General features: G+C 46.8%; 3 protein-coding genes and 1 pseudogene across 3 annotated transcripts; 2 read left to right on the top strand and 2 right to left on the bottom strand.

Annotated features, from left to right (window-relative positions):
- Positions 1-134: 134 nt before the first annotated feature.
- On the top strand, positions 135-1157 carry LOC147195239 (uncharacterized; the record flags this gene model as incomplete). The annotated part of the gene is made up of 2 exons (XM_086129766.1): positions 135-422; positions 705-1157. Coding segments are annotated over 2 exons (615 nt in total), but the record flags the coding sequence as incomplete, so codon positions are not given.
- Positions 1158-1317: 160 nt separating this feature from the next.
- Positions 1318-2159, bottom strand: LOC147195238 (uncharacterized; annotated as a pseudogene).
- A 238-nt stretch (positions 2160-2397) lies between these two features.
- Positions 2398-9542, top strand: LOC147195237 (elongation factor 2b). Its single transcript, XM_086128659.1, has 14 exons — positions 2398-2559; positions 3879-4093; positions 4202-4383; positions 4455-4666; positions 4861-5039; positions 5136-5241; positions 5339-5591; positions 5952-6147; positions 6248-6371; positions 6916-7158; positions 7323-7676; positions 8060-8242; positions 8505-8637; positions 8786-9542. Exons 1-14 carry the CDS (start codon positions 2557-2559, stop codon positions 8977-8979), a joined length of 2577 nt encoding a protein of 858 aa, XP_085984785.1. The 5' UTR covers positions 2398-2556; the 3' UTR covers positions 8980-9542.
- An 84-nt stretch (positions 9543-9626) lies between these two features.
- LOC147195236 (BTB/POZ domain-containing protein 2-like) lies at positions 9627-15138 on the bottom strand. The gene is made up of 9 exons (XM_086128660.1): positions 14587-15138; positions 14394-14513; positions 13456-13612; positions 12917-13022; positions 12637-12834; positions 12339-12531; positions 11869-11956; positions 11649-11795; positions 9627-10982 (listed from the first exon to the last, which is right to left on the bottom strand). Exons 1-9 carry the CDS (start codon positions 15108-15110, stop codon positions 10821-10823), a joined length of 1695 nt encoding a protein of 564 aa, XP_085984786.1. The 5' UTR covers positions 15111-15138; the 3' UTR covers positions 9627-10820.
- Positions 15139-15224: the final 86 nt, after the last annotated feature.

The following is a 15224-nucleotide window of genomic DNA, read 5'->3' as shown; positions in this document are numbered from 1 at the left end:
GCAAACTTTATTTATTTTTAATGCTCGTTGACGTGCTTCCGGGTCATCGTACGTGTAACCGCAAACAACAATGATGGAGCGTGTTCAACCGTTCGTGAGTTTAATAGAATTTTACTTTGAAATTGGCTTGAAATACAAAGACATTAAATCTGTTCTTGATATTAAGTACGGTAACTGAAAATGGTCACGTTAAAGGCTTCCAGCGTTTCCTGGTGCCAATACCGCCAGGCAGCACTCTTGACCGTTACTTGGATGGAGCCAGCACCGCCAATCAAAGAATTGAATATTGGTGGTGGTTTCTTCGCAGCCAGTGCATGGAGTTCTGGTTATCCCTCTTCACAGACCTCAGAGACAATGGCTTCTTTGATGGTGGATTTCTGGACAAAAACACCCTACAATTTTGTTGCATGGGACTTATTCAGGTGAGTTCATACGTTCTGATAGACTCATTAATTAAATGTGTATTTTTGTATATGAGAGTGAGTTGATGGGAAAGTGTACAGGAACACGAAAGAAGGAAAGAAGATAATGGTGTGTTATCACAGGGTGAAGGTGAAGGAAAAGTGGGGAGTGGTGAGATGTGGCACACATGAGAGGGGAGGAGTGAGACAAAAAATGCAGCTTCATGCTAAAATGTGTTGCTCATAAAAGCTGATATGACTGTGCAACGCTTATTTAATCTGTCTGTATATTATTTTCAACAGGATGAGTTGGATGACACGGCCCTAGTTTGGAACAGCCATCTCATCAGGCCCTCAAAGAACATAAATGTCCCCAGTGGTCGGCCCAACGTGATGTATACGTTACCTGAACTTTATGGTACAAGGGACTTCCTCTCCCCAGTTGAAAATGAACAAGTTCAACTGTGCAAAAGCCAGTGTGTCTTTCGTTTGACCATGCCTTGTGATCCGGATGTATTTTCATTGTGTGCTTTTTTAATGGCCCAGTCCGATCTAATGTCACCAAAAGATCCATTTCAGGCTGTGAACTTGTATTTACACCTCAGAGAGGCCCTCACTGCTACTCTTTAAGATAATAAAACTATCTGCTGTTTTTCTTCCTGTATAAGGACAACATATTTGATCTACAATATAAAATGTTTGTTTGTCAAAGCATTATTGGTGTAAATAAACATTCTTTCTTGGTTGCTGACTTTATCCACAAATACTTAACCAACGTGGATGCTGAAGAGTATTCCTGCATAATTGTACATCATCCCAATTGAATTTTCACCTGCCTGTAAATGATGACTACGTAATTGTCACTCCTCACTTTCGACAGCAGGTGGTTTCTTGTGTTTAAAAAAACTGTTAAGAATGATTTGGAACACATTTTATTCACATTGACAAATTCTTACAAACATCAACCTCAAAATTGTGAGTCTTTTCAGCAGAAACATTTTTAAGTCGTGCCATTCTCTCATCATGGTTTTGGAGCACACTTGGAGATCCACCCAGTACAGATTTTTTCCTCGATCTTATTTAGTCTCTCATTCTTTGGAGGCCTTTAACGTGACCATTTTCAGTCCCAAGATCAGCTCGAACGATTCGAGGACAACCCCCCAAACGGTGCACAACGTCGATGTAGTAACCTCCAATCAACTTCGGGTCACTACTTGTTATGTAGGCATTGAGCCACATTATTTTCCTTGAAAAACCATCAATAGCCCCATTGATACAAATTCCAAATTGCTTCAGTTTGTCATAGGAGTCCATGTGCCATATAAAATTTGGCCCTTTGGAGAAGTAGTTTCGCCGTCTCCGACGTCTTGCTTGCCTTAACGACACTCCTCTCGGATCCAACTCTTTCAGGACCAGACGAACGTCCTCTTTCCTGACAAGAAGTCCATATTCTCTGCACTTACTGTACATCCACCTGTAACCGTGTAGTTGTCCGGAATGCTGCAATTGGTTGCGAATGAAGTCAACCAGGACTCCCAAGTCATTGAACGTTTTTCGACGAAATAGTCCTCTTTGGTTCAACACTCGCTTCAAATGTCTTTCGCTTATTTGGAAACCGTACTTAATATCAAGAACAGATTTAATGTCTTTGTATTTCAAGCCAATTTCAAAGTAAAATTCTATTAAACTCACGAACGGTTGAACACGCTCCATCATTGTTGTTTGCGGTTACACGTACGATGACCCGGAAGCACGTCAACGAGCATTTAAAATAAATAAATAAAGATTGCGAGATCTCGCAATACTTTGGAATACTTTGCGAGATCTCGCAATACTTTGGAATACTTTGCGAGATCTCGCAAAGTTTTTTTTTTTTCCTTCCATGTCCCCTTAGGGGCTCCGTAGATTTGAAATATGCTCATGAAAATTAGAGCAAAAACAAATGTGTTACGAAAGGGTGACGTTTCTGTTTTTGGTCAGCGCACATGCCTTTTTTTCCCCTCACAACCAGGCCTGCCGTAAGAGGAGCACGCTCGCGCCCTCTGCTGATCCAGCGCCTCAGCGCAGCCTGGCTCAACTGCGGCGTCTCCGTACGCACTTTCCCATCGCGGCGTTCCACAAGCAATAACGTGACGAAGATACCCAAATTGTCAACATGGTGAGTCTGTTTCGACTCGCGTTGTCAAGATGTACGCACTTAACAATCTGTCGTGGCTCATCAGTCGCTAGATTACAAAAATAACCTCTAGGTTGCTGTTGCATGAACGCTACAGGCGCGTATAGAGCCCGTGTATATGTATGGGCATGGGAGTGTGTGGCGAACTTGGGTGCCAATGTGGGGCGATATGTGCGCCTGCGTGTGGGATTCAGTGATTTAAAAAATTAAACGATGCAAGGCTTGTAGCCTCGGCCTACTTTCCGCACTGACGACCATAGCAAAGCATTATTTTTATATGCCGTTGCTTGGCGTCATATCCAATAAACATGTTATTACAAAACTGAATCCAGGGATGACGCTGGCTTCGCATCAACCACGTAACGTGATTTAAAAGACGGTTGCATAAATACAGGAAGTTGCATGTACTGCGCATGAAATTTCGCCCGTTAAAATGAGACTTAATCGCGGGATGCGGGCTAAATAAAGTTAATGTGTTGACTAAATACGGACGTTTTACCTCGTTTATTTGTGCCACAAAATTCGGGACACTTGCACATTAGTAAATACTACGCCCAATTTTGGATAAGAATTCTCAATTTTGGTTGTAATAATGTCATCATATTGTCGTCTTTTTTAAAATAACATTACGATATTACAAGCGTTTTTGGAAGCAATCTGATTTCAAAAGTAAATCATTTTGTTATGTGTATATAATTATATAATGAGCCGACTATACCAAAACGTCCCAATTCCACGCAGATTCAAATCCCTAACTGCAGATAACATTTACAGTTACATTGTCATGCCTGACAGTGCTTATTATTTTTGTAAGGAAAAAGTTACAATCGAGATAATTTAACATGACATTGTGCACGTGTGAGAAAACAACAACAATAATCAGTGTAGTAAAATAAAACATTGAGAGCGAGTCCTGTATATATGGGGGGGGGGGGGGGTAGTGATGAATGACGTCCTCATTATACACTCTGACTTCGCCAGCCCATGTTTTGTAACACACATTGTGGGGATGTTTATGTATAGTGGTTAGAATTGGGTGAATTTATGGCTTAGTATAGTCATTTATTTCCTGTTAGCATTGACTACAAATTGTTAAGGCTGCTCAGACAGCAAGTGTGCTGGCAGTATCCCAAAGTCCAACGTTTGCCTTAGTCCTCATTGCCAGCCTGATAGATTCAGTTTCAAAATGACTTTCTTTTTATAACTCAACTTGGAACGGTTGCATACCTAGTGGACGTGAATGAAGAGACCGGGAATGACATGCGCTTCCATTTGTAGTGAAGCTAAGGATGTCTCACCAGGTTAACTTCACGGTGGACCAGATCCGAGCCATCATGGACAAGAAGTCCAACATCAGGAACATTTCCGTGATCGCCCACGTGGATCACGGCAAGTCCACGCTGACGGACTCGCTGGTATCCAAGGCGGGCATCATCGCTTCATCCCGCGCCGGAGAGACTCGTTTCACAGACACGCGCAAAGACGAGCAAGAGCGGTGCATCACCATCAAATCGACGTATGTTGCCTTCAAGCTCTTTTGGACTCCACATGACCCATGTGGTGGCGGCTACACTTGATACCAGATATAAAAATGAAGTGGCGTCATTCTTTCCTGTTCTTGCAGGGCCATCTCCTTATACTATGAGCTCGATGACAAAGACTTGGCCTTCATCAAGCAGTGCAAAGATGGCAACGGCTTCCTCATCAACCTCATCGATTCTCCGGGTCACGTTGACTTCTCGTCCGAGGTTACGGCGGCCCTCAGGGTGACCGATGGTGCCTTGGTGGTGGTGGACTGTGTCTCTGGTAATCTCCTTCAAACATCCCCCCGGTGTGAATCTCCTCCGGTTAGGCTCATCTCTTATTTCCTCTGGCAGGGGTTTGCGTGCAGACGGAGACCGTACTGCGGCAGGCCATCGCAGAGCGCATCAAGCCAGTTCTGATGATGAACAAAATGGACCGGGCTCTGCTGGAACTTCAGCTGGAGACTGATGAGCTGTTTGGGACCTTCCAGCGTATCATCGAGAACGTCAACGTCATCATTTCCACCTATGGAGAGGATGAGGGGGGACCCATGGGCAACATCCTGGTAAGTTGAGGACTGAAACACACTTTTGCACCCGCCCTCTAAGGGAAGCAAGTGTCCTGCGACAAAAAAAGGAGTTTGACACCCCTGAATGAAAGGGACGGACGAAAACCCACTTACTGAATCCACTATACCTGTGGCTCATTCTGGCCTCACCGATCGTGTATTTTCAACCAAGAACTGTCTTTTGTCCTCAGATTGACCCTGTTATAGGTACAGTGGGCTTCGGCTCTGGCCTGCACGGCTGGGCTTTCACATTGAAGCAGTTTGCTGAGATGTATGTGGCCAAGTTTGTTGGCAAAGGCGAAGCTCAGATGAGTCCGGCGGAGAGGTGCAAGAAAGTAGAAGACATGATGAAGAAACTGTGGGGAGACAGGTAAAACTTCTCAGGAAACGATACAGAAAAATGGATGAATGAGTGGATGATTTCTCAAGCCACCGCTATATTTAATAATTCATGTGCGACTTGCAGATATGTTGATCCAAGCACCGGCAAGTTCACCAAGACCGCTATAGGTGCTGACGGCCAGAAATATCCTCGCTCTTTTTGCCAGTTCGTTTTGGACCCAATCTTTAAGGTGAAAAGCTGCTCTCTGAATGCCTCACAAAGGCCTCATTCAAATAAGGCACCGAAGAATTCCCATTGAGACCGCGTCTGCAATTGCTTCCATCCAGGTGTTTGACGCAATCATGAATTTTAAGAAGGAGGAGACGGCCAAACTCATTGAGAAACTGGACATCAAGCTGGATTCGGAGGACAAAGACAAGGAAGGGAAGCCTCTGCTGAAGGCAGTGATGCGTCGCTGGCTGCCTGCCGGAGAGGCCCTGCTCCAGATGATCACCATCCAACTACCCTCACCTGTCACCGCTCAGAAATACCGCTGTGAGCTGCTCTACGAGGGCCCGGGAGATGATGAAGCTGCCATGGGTCAGTTGGAGATTGCGACTCATCAAACGTGGACAAAATACTCACTGTGCTTAACTAGAAGTGTAAGAAAGAAAAAAAAAGACTGTCAAAAGTATGCTGAGTCACACGGTTTTGTTTTTTTTGTTTTTTGTTTTTGGGGGGGGGGCGACAAAAACCAAGCGGATGTACCAAAACTGCAGCAACATTTTGATGAAAAAAGTCATTGAAACATCCCACCATTTGGAAGTCAGCTCATCAGCAAACAGTTTGCAAAGCGCGATAACGAGGCTGGATAAGGAGCTCTCGAGGACCGCACATGGGCAACCCCTGCCTTACGATACGTGCGTGTGTCCATTCTGACATCCTGTTGTGATTTTACAGGTGTTAAGAATTGTGATCCCAAAGGTCCCCTGATGATGTATATCTCCAAGATGGTCCCAACCAGTGACAAGGGTCGCTTTTATGCATTTGGCCGCGTGTTTTCTGGATGCGTGTCCACCGGCCAGAAGGTGCGCATCATGGGGCCAAACTTCACCCCTGGGAAGAAAGAGGATCTTTATGTCAAGCCTATTCAAAGGTGAGCAAATTTACACCCCCCCCCCCCCCCGCCCCCCAAAAAAAACACATTTCAATATGGTGTAAGACCTTCTCAATGTGTTGTTCATGTTCTTATCTAGGACCATCCTAATGATGGGAAGATATGTGGAGCCGATTGAAGATGTTCCATGTGGCAACATCGTAGGCCTCGTTGGAGTCGACCAGTTCCTGGTTAAGACGGGGACCATCACCACTTTTGAACAAGTACTGAGTGGTTCAATCCAAATGGTTTCTTCCGTCGACCTGACGTCACATCTACTTCCAAGTGGCAAAAACTCTTAAAGGCACCCATTTGGGGCGAGGCAAAGTGATTGAAACCCAAATGGATCGTGTGTTGTAGCACGGAGGTTAGCTAGCAAGGTAGCCATTATGTTTTGCTAAATTCCTCAACGGTAACAGAACCAAACATTTTATACCTTCATGTGAGAAAATGATGGAGCTTTGGTTTGATTAAATATATCCCGTTTTGACGGGTTGACCAGTCTTGAGTGTTTAAAGGTGAGATATAAAGTCCTCCGTGTTTGGCTTTCATTTGGAGCAACATTTTACAATGCACCGACTAAAACAAGAATGCACAGTAAAGCACAGATGGAAGAACAGAAATGAGAAATAATTTTCTTTGATCATTATTTGTTCCTCTGTAGAGTGCATGTCTTTCGTCTACTCTGTAGATAATCCACCCATTACTTTTTTTTTTACCTTACAAACCCAAGTCATGTTTCAGCTCAGCGACTATGCGTCCTCGCAGGCCCACAACATGAGGGTGATGAAATTCAGCGTCAGTCCGGTTGTCAGAGTTGCCGTGGAGGCCAAGAACCCGGCCGACTTACCCAAGCTGGTGGAGGGCCTGAAGCGCCTGGCCAAGTCCGACCCCATGGTGCAGTGCATCATCGAAGAGTCTGGCGAGCACATCATCGCAGGAGCCGGGGAGCTGCACCTGGAGATCTGCCTGAAGGACTTGGAGGAGGACCATGCCTGCATTCCACTGAAGGTGAGGGATCCACACCCATCATCAAATGAGATCCAACGCATCCGTGTCTGCCTTAATAAAGATAATACGATGCCGCTTTCATTGACACAAACTTTATTTAAACTGTGTATAACACGTAGAATTGTAATCTACATTCTTCCCCCCCCCCCTCCTTTTTTTTCCAGAAATCAGACCCAGTCGTGTCTTACAGAGAGACAGTGACAGAGGAATCTGACCAGATGTGTCTCTCCAAGTCTCCCAACAAACACAACCGCCTCTTCATGAAGTCTCGTCCTTTCCCAGACGGCCTGGCCGAAGACATTGAGAAAGGAGATGTCACGGCCCGTCAGGAGCTGAAGGCTCGTGCTCGCTACCTGGCCGACAAGTATGAGTGGGAGGTGACCGAAGCGAGGAAGATCTGGTGCTTTGGTCCCGATGGAACCGGGCCCAACTTACTCATCGACGTGACAAAGGGGGTCCAGTACCTCAACGAGATTAAGGACAGCGTGGTGGCTGGGTTCCAGTGGGCGACTAAAGAGGTGGCCATCAGTGAATTTACTGCAAAGCCAATTTATCCATTAATTGTGTGTACAGTGCCCCCCCCCCCACCCCCAGTATAGCATTATCCCACATATTTGCAACTCGCAAATTCATAATATTTTTTTTTTGAACACCAATGGTGGAGCAGCACATGTAAACAGACATAATACTCACACCTGTATATTCGCTACCCTCAGCGAAGTTATCTTGCTACCGGTTCTCCATTTATATCTGTGTATCTGCATTATCTTGCTCCCAGGTAGCAATGGCACACACGCAGACACCAGAAAATGCAACACAATATCCATTGAATTTAATTTAAATTAAAAAAAAGTTTTTTTCACAAGCGAAATGTCTTGACAGCAACGTGCTCATTCTACAGGGTGCGCTGTGTGAGGAGAACATGCGCGCGGTCCGCTTCGACATCCACGACGTGACGCTGCACGCCGACGCCATCCACCGCGGCGGAGGGCAGATCATTCCCACGGCCCGCAGGGTTCTGTACGCCTGCCAGCTCACTGCTCAGCCTCGCCTCATGGAGCCCGTGTACCTGGTGGAGATTCAGGTGTGGCTGCAATCAAATTCAAGTTTGCCTCTTCAAAGGAAACAGTCCCATTAATGTTCCGAGGGTTAGATGGGCCAGCAGCGCAACTGATTCGCAAAGGCGTTGCGCAGATTAGGCAACAAACAGGCAGAAATCTGATCGGACGATGAATCTTAACATCTTGCACGACCGGAAGCCGAACAATTTCACGGGACAAATATTCTCATTGACTTTCCCCGCAAATGGTGTTTGATGCTGTCATTTCTTTTTTCTCCCCATTCAGTGCCCTGAAGCAGTGGTGGGAGGGATCTACGGTGTTCTGAACAGGAAGCGAGGTCACGTGTTTGAGGAATCTCAAGTGATCGGAACCCCCATGTTTGTGGTCAAAGCCTACCTGCCCGTCAACGAATCCTTCGGTAAGCGCTTTTGTCAGGGAACGCGTCAATGCCCCCCCCCCCCTTTGCCCCCTCAAAAAACAAAACATTGACAGTAGATCTCTATTTACGAGGGGCAGGCCCCTCAAATCATTTTGGGTGGCCAAAATGTGACTTATTTCTTTCCAAGGTTTCACCGCTGACCTGCGCAGTAACACTGGAGGCCAAGCCTTTCCACAATGCGTGTTTGACCACTGGCAAATTCTCCAAGGCGACCCTAAAGACCCCGTCAGCAAACCCTTCCAAGTCGTTGCTGAAATTAGGAAGCGTAAAGGTCTCAAGGAAGGCATCCCCGCTCTGGACAACTACCTGGACAAATTGTAATGTCCAACTCTTTTATCATTTCACCTTAAAAGGGGAAGTCAACCACCAAAATTTCTCGACAGTCATGTTCTATGCGCCTTCACGGGTGGGGCTGCCTAGAACATGTTTTTGGTAAAGAACGTGTTGGGGTTGACTTCCTCTTTAACCTTATGGGCACTTTAAAAATCTTTGCACCGGCTTTAAAGTTTGCACAATGAGTCCGACTTCCCCAAAAAAAAAAATAAAATAAAATAAAAAAAGCTTTTGTGTGTGCTGTTACGGGCTACTTGGGAGCAATGATGCTTCCCTATTAATTTAACAGCAACAGCACACCAAGTGCCTCGACCAAAGGTTCCAGGAAGTATTGGAACAAAACTGTGAGATGATCACTTCCTTGAGTTAGTCTTCTGCACAGCCCCCCTTCCCCCCACCTGACCCGGTTTTGCCATTTCATCGGACACAACGGCTCTCGAAGGTGAACTGTGATACTGCTGCAATAATGTAATAAGTGACTGCAAGCAAGAATATTGCGGAATTGGTCAAGCGCTCCATCTTCACGAATAAAACATGCTACTGCAGATGAAGTGGCTTTTATTTTTTTGAAGTTTCTAAAATGATCCTGTTAAGCACCAGTATCCTTTCAAGTTCCTTCATTCATGACTAATGAACACATTTTTTCGCACTCTTTATTCAAGTGTTTTCAAGACATATATAGAGAGAGAGAATGTTAATAAATGCCTGATTATATTTAAAAAAAAAAACCATTTGCAAAGACTTTTGAAGCGGTATTATATATTCAATACAGAAAAACTTGCCTTCTGGAAATAGTAACTCATTCTGAACTTGGAACCTTTTGCGCAAATAATTGAACTGATTCAAGATAAGAGGCTATTTGCTTTATTGCTTCTTGCCGGTAATGCGTTTCCCGAAGCCGTCGAGGATCATTTGCGTGCTATTTGGAGCATGCATTTACTTCTCCGTGATGACCAATGAATCTACTTTCATAGTCTATTGTAGACCACGCCTCATTTCGATTCAATTGATGTGATGCAGGGATCCATTTCCGAAAGCCTTCAGTTTGACCAAAGCAGTTGCAATCTTAAATATTTTCCTTGCGCTGATGTCTGCCGGGGGACTCTGTCTCGTTGATTGACTTTACACAGAGCAACTTTGTGGCAGTCGGGGTTTGTGAAACGATTCCACGACCCGGGCGCATATATTTACAACAAAATTAAAAAGGAAAAAAAAGAAAGATATTTGAAAAAATGATCAACCAACCAACTATGCAAAGGCCAAGAAAGTGCGAGAGCTTTTGGATATCGGCAGATACCAAGCAAAGATACAAGATCAAACCGTTTTTACTGCAGTAACTCACGAGTTGACTTATCGAACGGTACTGTGAAGGTCAAGAAGTTTTTGCTTTGACTAACGCCTTTGAAATCCGCAGATGGGCGGAACTGACAGCTACCCGCTGACTTGGTAGTTGAGAAATGCTGGCTGAGGGTGACATACGGTGTCAAGCTCTTGGTGGCAAACCACAGCGGAGATATTCATGCCGCTCATAATTTCAGCAGGTACACCCTTTCCTTTTACTTTTTGTTCCGCTGTGGAGTCACGAACAGTCACATCAGTTTCGGAAAGATGGAAGAAGAGAGAGAGAGACATACTACACACAATATTGTGGCTATTTGTCTTCCAATGCGACCAACCGTAGCGCACCGTATGGAGGGAACAGAATTATGACAGATGAGCCCCTAGATGTAGACCCCCCCCCCCCCACCCTGACACCCAGCCCCACCCAAGGGAGCTGCTTTCCTCGGCTGTCACATTTGATGGAACATCACCGCAAATGTCAGAGGTGACTATGTGTAGAAGATGACCTCGGGAATCTGTCCGTCCTCGACCGAAGTGCCGTTATTGTTACCCGCCGCGTAGCAGAAGGTGAAGCAGGTCTTGGTGCCGGTTGTTGATGACTCGTGTGTGATCTTTCGCATTCCCTTAGTCCCGTAATGAGAGTCTGGGCCCTGTAAGAGAGGGATGAGAGTGAGAAGGAGGGGGTGAGTAACCACGACCACATAGTCTTGGGAGTCGATTTCAGATTCTGTAATTGAACACCACATTTTTTTTCCCCAACAGCCAATTGGTAGGACAGAGACGCGCACGCACAAGTACACCACGTTCATCCACGCGTAGTGGAACACGGGGGGCTGTTGATTTCACGTCAGCGCCCCGCCAGATAATGAGCTTGATAACGATTCTGCAGCGAGTGTTTACTGTGACGGTGACCGGTGGAGGCGCGACTCCCACGACTGAAATTCTCAATTCCAAAATGAAGCAGGTTATTGTTCCATGTCTGCGCCCCCCCCCCCACTCCCCCAGATAATGAGCTTGATAACGCTTCTCCAGCCAAGTGTTTAATGAGACTAGCTGAGACCTTCTCCCATGCTGTATAAGTGAAATTCTTCACCCCTAATATCTGGCAAGTTTACCGTACAATAATCTTTTTGCGATTGGCCTGGCATGCAAAGTAATGAATTTTCGCACTTAAAAGGTGGTTGAAAATAGTCAAACCTATGCAGTCTGTGTACTTGAAACATTTGAATAACCCCAAAAATCAAATACATTACCCCCCCCCCCCAAAAAAAATCCAAGGTGCATGAATGGGTTAAAAAAAATGATTGGATACAGGCCTTGAGTGTAGCACAGGCGGTGTAGTTAACATTGGGGAGAATCTCCACAGGTTCTTTGAACATGACTCGGAAGGTGTTGGCTGAGCCGTCGCAGCTGAAGCCCGTTTCATTCTGGCCCAGCACAGTGTTACTGTCCGTGTGAATAATCTACACGGAGAGAATCAGGACAGCAGACATTGCCGAATACAGAAAAACAAACGAGTGCGCCTCCGGATCATACCTGAATGTTGACTTGGTAGTCCGTCGGCCCGTGTATCGAGCCGTAAAGGCCGAACCCAACCACAAATATCCTCCGGTTTACTGAGAATCTAGAAACATGATCATCATATTATGAGCTGAAGACAAGAGCGAGCTTGGAACACAATTTACGGTGTTCTCCCACGCATTCTCAACTCACTGCTTCTCCTATTCGCTGATTATTTCTTTTTTTTGGGGGGGGGGGGGGGGGGGTTGTCCAATATTTGCTGAGATTCTTAGCTCTTCACTGTTTTGAGATAAGGCTTTTAGAAAAAAACAGTATTGTGGCATTTTGGTATCGAGCAACAATGTTGAAGTCACGTGAGGAACTTTATTTCAATAAAAGTAGTGCTTTGCCAATAATCTTTGGCAGTGTAGTCCCAAGAAAATGTACCGCCGTATGCGAGTCACATGGGAAGCAGTCTTAAACGGTTTCAGCGCTTGGTGGCTTACCGTATGCGGTCGCTTGTCCCACTGTAGCCCCAGCGACTCTCCACCTGTCCAAAGCGCGTGATGCTGCACTCCTTCCCACGGAGGCAGCAGCGTGGCCGATCGATGAAGTCCACGCGCGGTTTAGGGTTCACTGTGAAGTGGAGGAAGAGACTCACCACCTCTCGATCAGTCAGTATGCTGGACTGCGCCGGTCCTGATGAAGCAAAACACGCGGACGGGTGAATGGCGTTTCGCCTGTGCGCTTTACAGGAATCGTAAAGTGTACTAAGGGGGGAGTTTTTGCTACGTGTCAATTCACCTGCTGCAAACTCTTCGATGGTCATGAGAGGGAAGCGGATAAGTGTGAGCGCCTTGCCCAGCACTTTGCGCTTGTTCTCCGGGGTGGGCTGCAATTGCTGCCGGTGGGCCTCCGCTTCCGCCCAACGCACTGCAGCACCAAACAAACGTACCTCCCGCACACCCAAAGTGTCCCTCTCCAACACGGCGACCAGCGTATCTAAAAGGAGATCAACTCGTCATCAGATGCGACGCGACGTCAACGGCGAATGTGAAAATGAAAAGGCAAGCGGGAGAATTACCGAGGTCGACGTCTGTGAAGCCTTCGGCGGCGAGAGCATCCCCCGTGTTCTTATCGATGTTTTCTAGACAGAGGCTGGCAAGCTGAGGCTCATCAAACAGGCGTGCCTGAAACAAGAATACAAGAATGTACGCGCGTGAGCCGTAATTCAAGGTACACCTCCCACCTATTCCATGCCTTCATCCCATCTTGGATGGATTGCTGTGATGCACTTTGCTTTGGAATGCGCCGCCTTGCTCCGCAAAAAGCGTGTCCGTAATGACCAAGTCAATTTAATTTGAGCTGCTCGCCAAGTTAACCAAAAAGTAAATTGGGTCCAGCTGTCGGGACAGCTTCATTGTGGACGAGGCGCGACAACAACAGCGCACGTAACGGCGCGCACGTGACATTCTTGAAAAAATGAATTGGATTGCAAAAGCTGCCGAGAAGGTGTTTTTTTTCCCCCACTACTTGAAACAACATGAATTGGACAATGCAAGCACAAATGTTTACTTTTACATGAACATTTAAAATCAGTTTCATATGATAGGCGTGTCTGACCTGTGTGAGAAGCATAAAAGCATTGTCAGCTCTCAGGTTCTTCTTGAGAAACTCCACGCAGTGTGCCTCCAGGGCTGGCACAGCGTACTTTTTGGCAGTATATAGTGTGGTCATCACGGTCTCTGGCCCAATCTGAACTTCATCAGAGTACAGAAACCTGGACAGGGTCAAAATGTATCAATGGATTTAACTCGGCTAAACCTTTAACTCACTGATGTACAGCATACATAAAAATCCTGCATTTGTCTTTCATAACGCTGGCATTGGGCCAAATCCTCTTCCCTCCATTTTTTTTTTTTTTAAAAAAATATACAGATTTGTCAAAACTCTTGAAATTCCCAAATTGTGACATTGGAGGTTTCGGCTGAACGCCTGCGATGTTACAACCTAAAGTGTGTTTCAAGACCTTAAAAAAAATTTAATTCTCTATCGTGGCGCCTCGACAGTCCAGTGGTTAGCGCGTCGACCTCACAATGAAGAGGTGCAGGGTTCGCCTCCGGTCTCCCTGTGTGGATTTTGCACATTCTCCCTGTGCCGGCTTGGGTTTTTTCCGGGTTCTCCGGTTTTCTCCCACATTCCAAAAACATGCTTGGCAGGTTAATGGAACACTCTAAATTGTGTGAGTGTCAGCGCGGATGGTTGTTCGTCTCTGTGTGCCCTGCGATTGGCAGGCAATCGGTTCAAGGTGTCCCCCGCCCCCTGCCCGAAGACAGCTGGGATTAGCTCCAGCACACACCGCACCCCTGGAGAGGATAAAGCGGATCGGAAAATAGATGGATGGAAGTTCACTATACTGCCCAAGTGGCGTTGTTTACGTTTGGCTCGGTGCACTGCGAGATGCGTGACGTCAACCGCGGGGGCTCGGCTGCAACCCTGGTGGCAAAAAAAAAAAAATATCCTGCCCTCTACAAGTCAACACGCAGACCCTCTGTCCTTACTTTAACAGTGCCAGAAAGGCGGCTGGTTCCACGTCAGGAAGCTCGATTTCCGTTGACGTCGTCGCCATTCCGCCGTTGAACATAGCATCAAAAACGGCGCTTCCAACGGCCAGAACGAACCTAACAAGTCAGAGCCAGCTAATCAGATTAAAGCACCACCATTGAAGCTTTGTGCAGTTAAAACCGATCTGACCTGTGTGCGGGTATCCTCTGAACCCCCATTCCTTTGCCCACCAAGAAGTGAACGTCACTGAGCACTTCGTTGTTGAACAGAAACGCAACCCTCTCCTTCACGGTGCTCTTTGTCGCCTGCCAGTTGTACACCGGCTCTCGGTACACCAACACGGACGCGGCAGCCGGAGCGGAGGTGGGCGCCGCCGCCGGGGTCGCGTTCGACGCCGCGACAGCTGCCATGTTAGACGCCGGGGTATCCATGCCTCCGGAGCCTGCCGCACTCGCCGAGGTCGGCGGCTGAAGAGAGCCCTGTGCGGTCAGTGAAGCTCCGGAGGTCAGAACGCCGTTGCCGTCTAGACCGCCAGGGCCCAGCTGCGGGTTGGATCGTCGAGTAGCTCCCTGCGCCCCGCCAGCCGAACCCAACACTCCGCCATTGGATGCCGGCATCGAGAAAACGCTATTGCTAGGTTGGCTGTTTCCCAGAGGACCTGCGCCGACAAAGTTGAGACACGGAGGCCTGCCACTATTCTCACCAGCAGCCATCTTACATGTACCACAGGCGGAAAAAAAAAGAAAACACGCTTCTTCATCTCGTCAGTTTCTAGTGCTATCGACATCAAAGGTTTGTATAGCGCCCTCTATCGCGCGACCTGTTTG

This window comes from Hippocampus guttulatus, chromosome 14, assembly GCF_054856545.1.
Source record: "Hippocampus guttulatus isolate MCC_2025c chromosome 14, RoL_Hgut_1.0, whole genome shotgun sequence".
NCBI lineage: Eukaryota > Metazoa > Chordata > Actinopteri > Syngnathiformes > Syngnathidae > Hippocampus > Hippocampus guttulatus.
This window is presented reverse-complemented; position numbering and strand designations above follow the sequence as displayed.

What these genes read in the sequence shown, in the direction of transcription:
- LOC147195237 (XM_086128659.1), top strand. An exon ending in GACCCATGGGCAACATCCTG is followed by an intron (nt 4,667 to 4,860) that starts GTAAGTTGAGGA and finishes TTTTGTCCTCAG; the next exon opens with ATTGACCCTGTTATAGGTAC. An exon ending in ATGCCTGCATTCCACTGAAG is followed by an intron (nt 7,159 to 7,322) that starts GTGAGGGATCCA and finishes TTTTTTTTCCAG; the next exon opens with AAATCAGACCCAGTCGTGTC.
- LOC147195236 (XM_086128660.1), bottom strand. Translation starts at nt 15,110, where the DNA reads ATGGCTGCTGGTGAGAATAGTGGCAGGCCTCCGTGTCTCAACTTTGTC. An exon ending in CTTTTATGCTTCTCACACAG is followed by an intron (nt 13,023 to 13,455) that starts GTCAGACACGCC and finishes TTCTTGTTTCAG; the next exon opens with GCACGCCTGTTTGATGAGCC. An exon ending in ACTACCAAGTCAACATTCAG is followed by an intron (nt 11,796 to 11,868) that starts GTATGATCCGGA and finishes CTCTCCGTGTAG; the next exon opens with ATTATTCACACGGACAGTAA.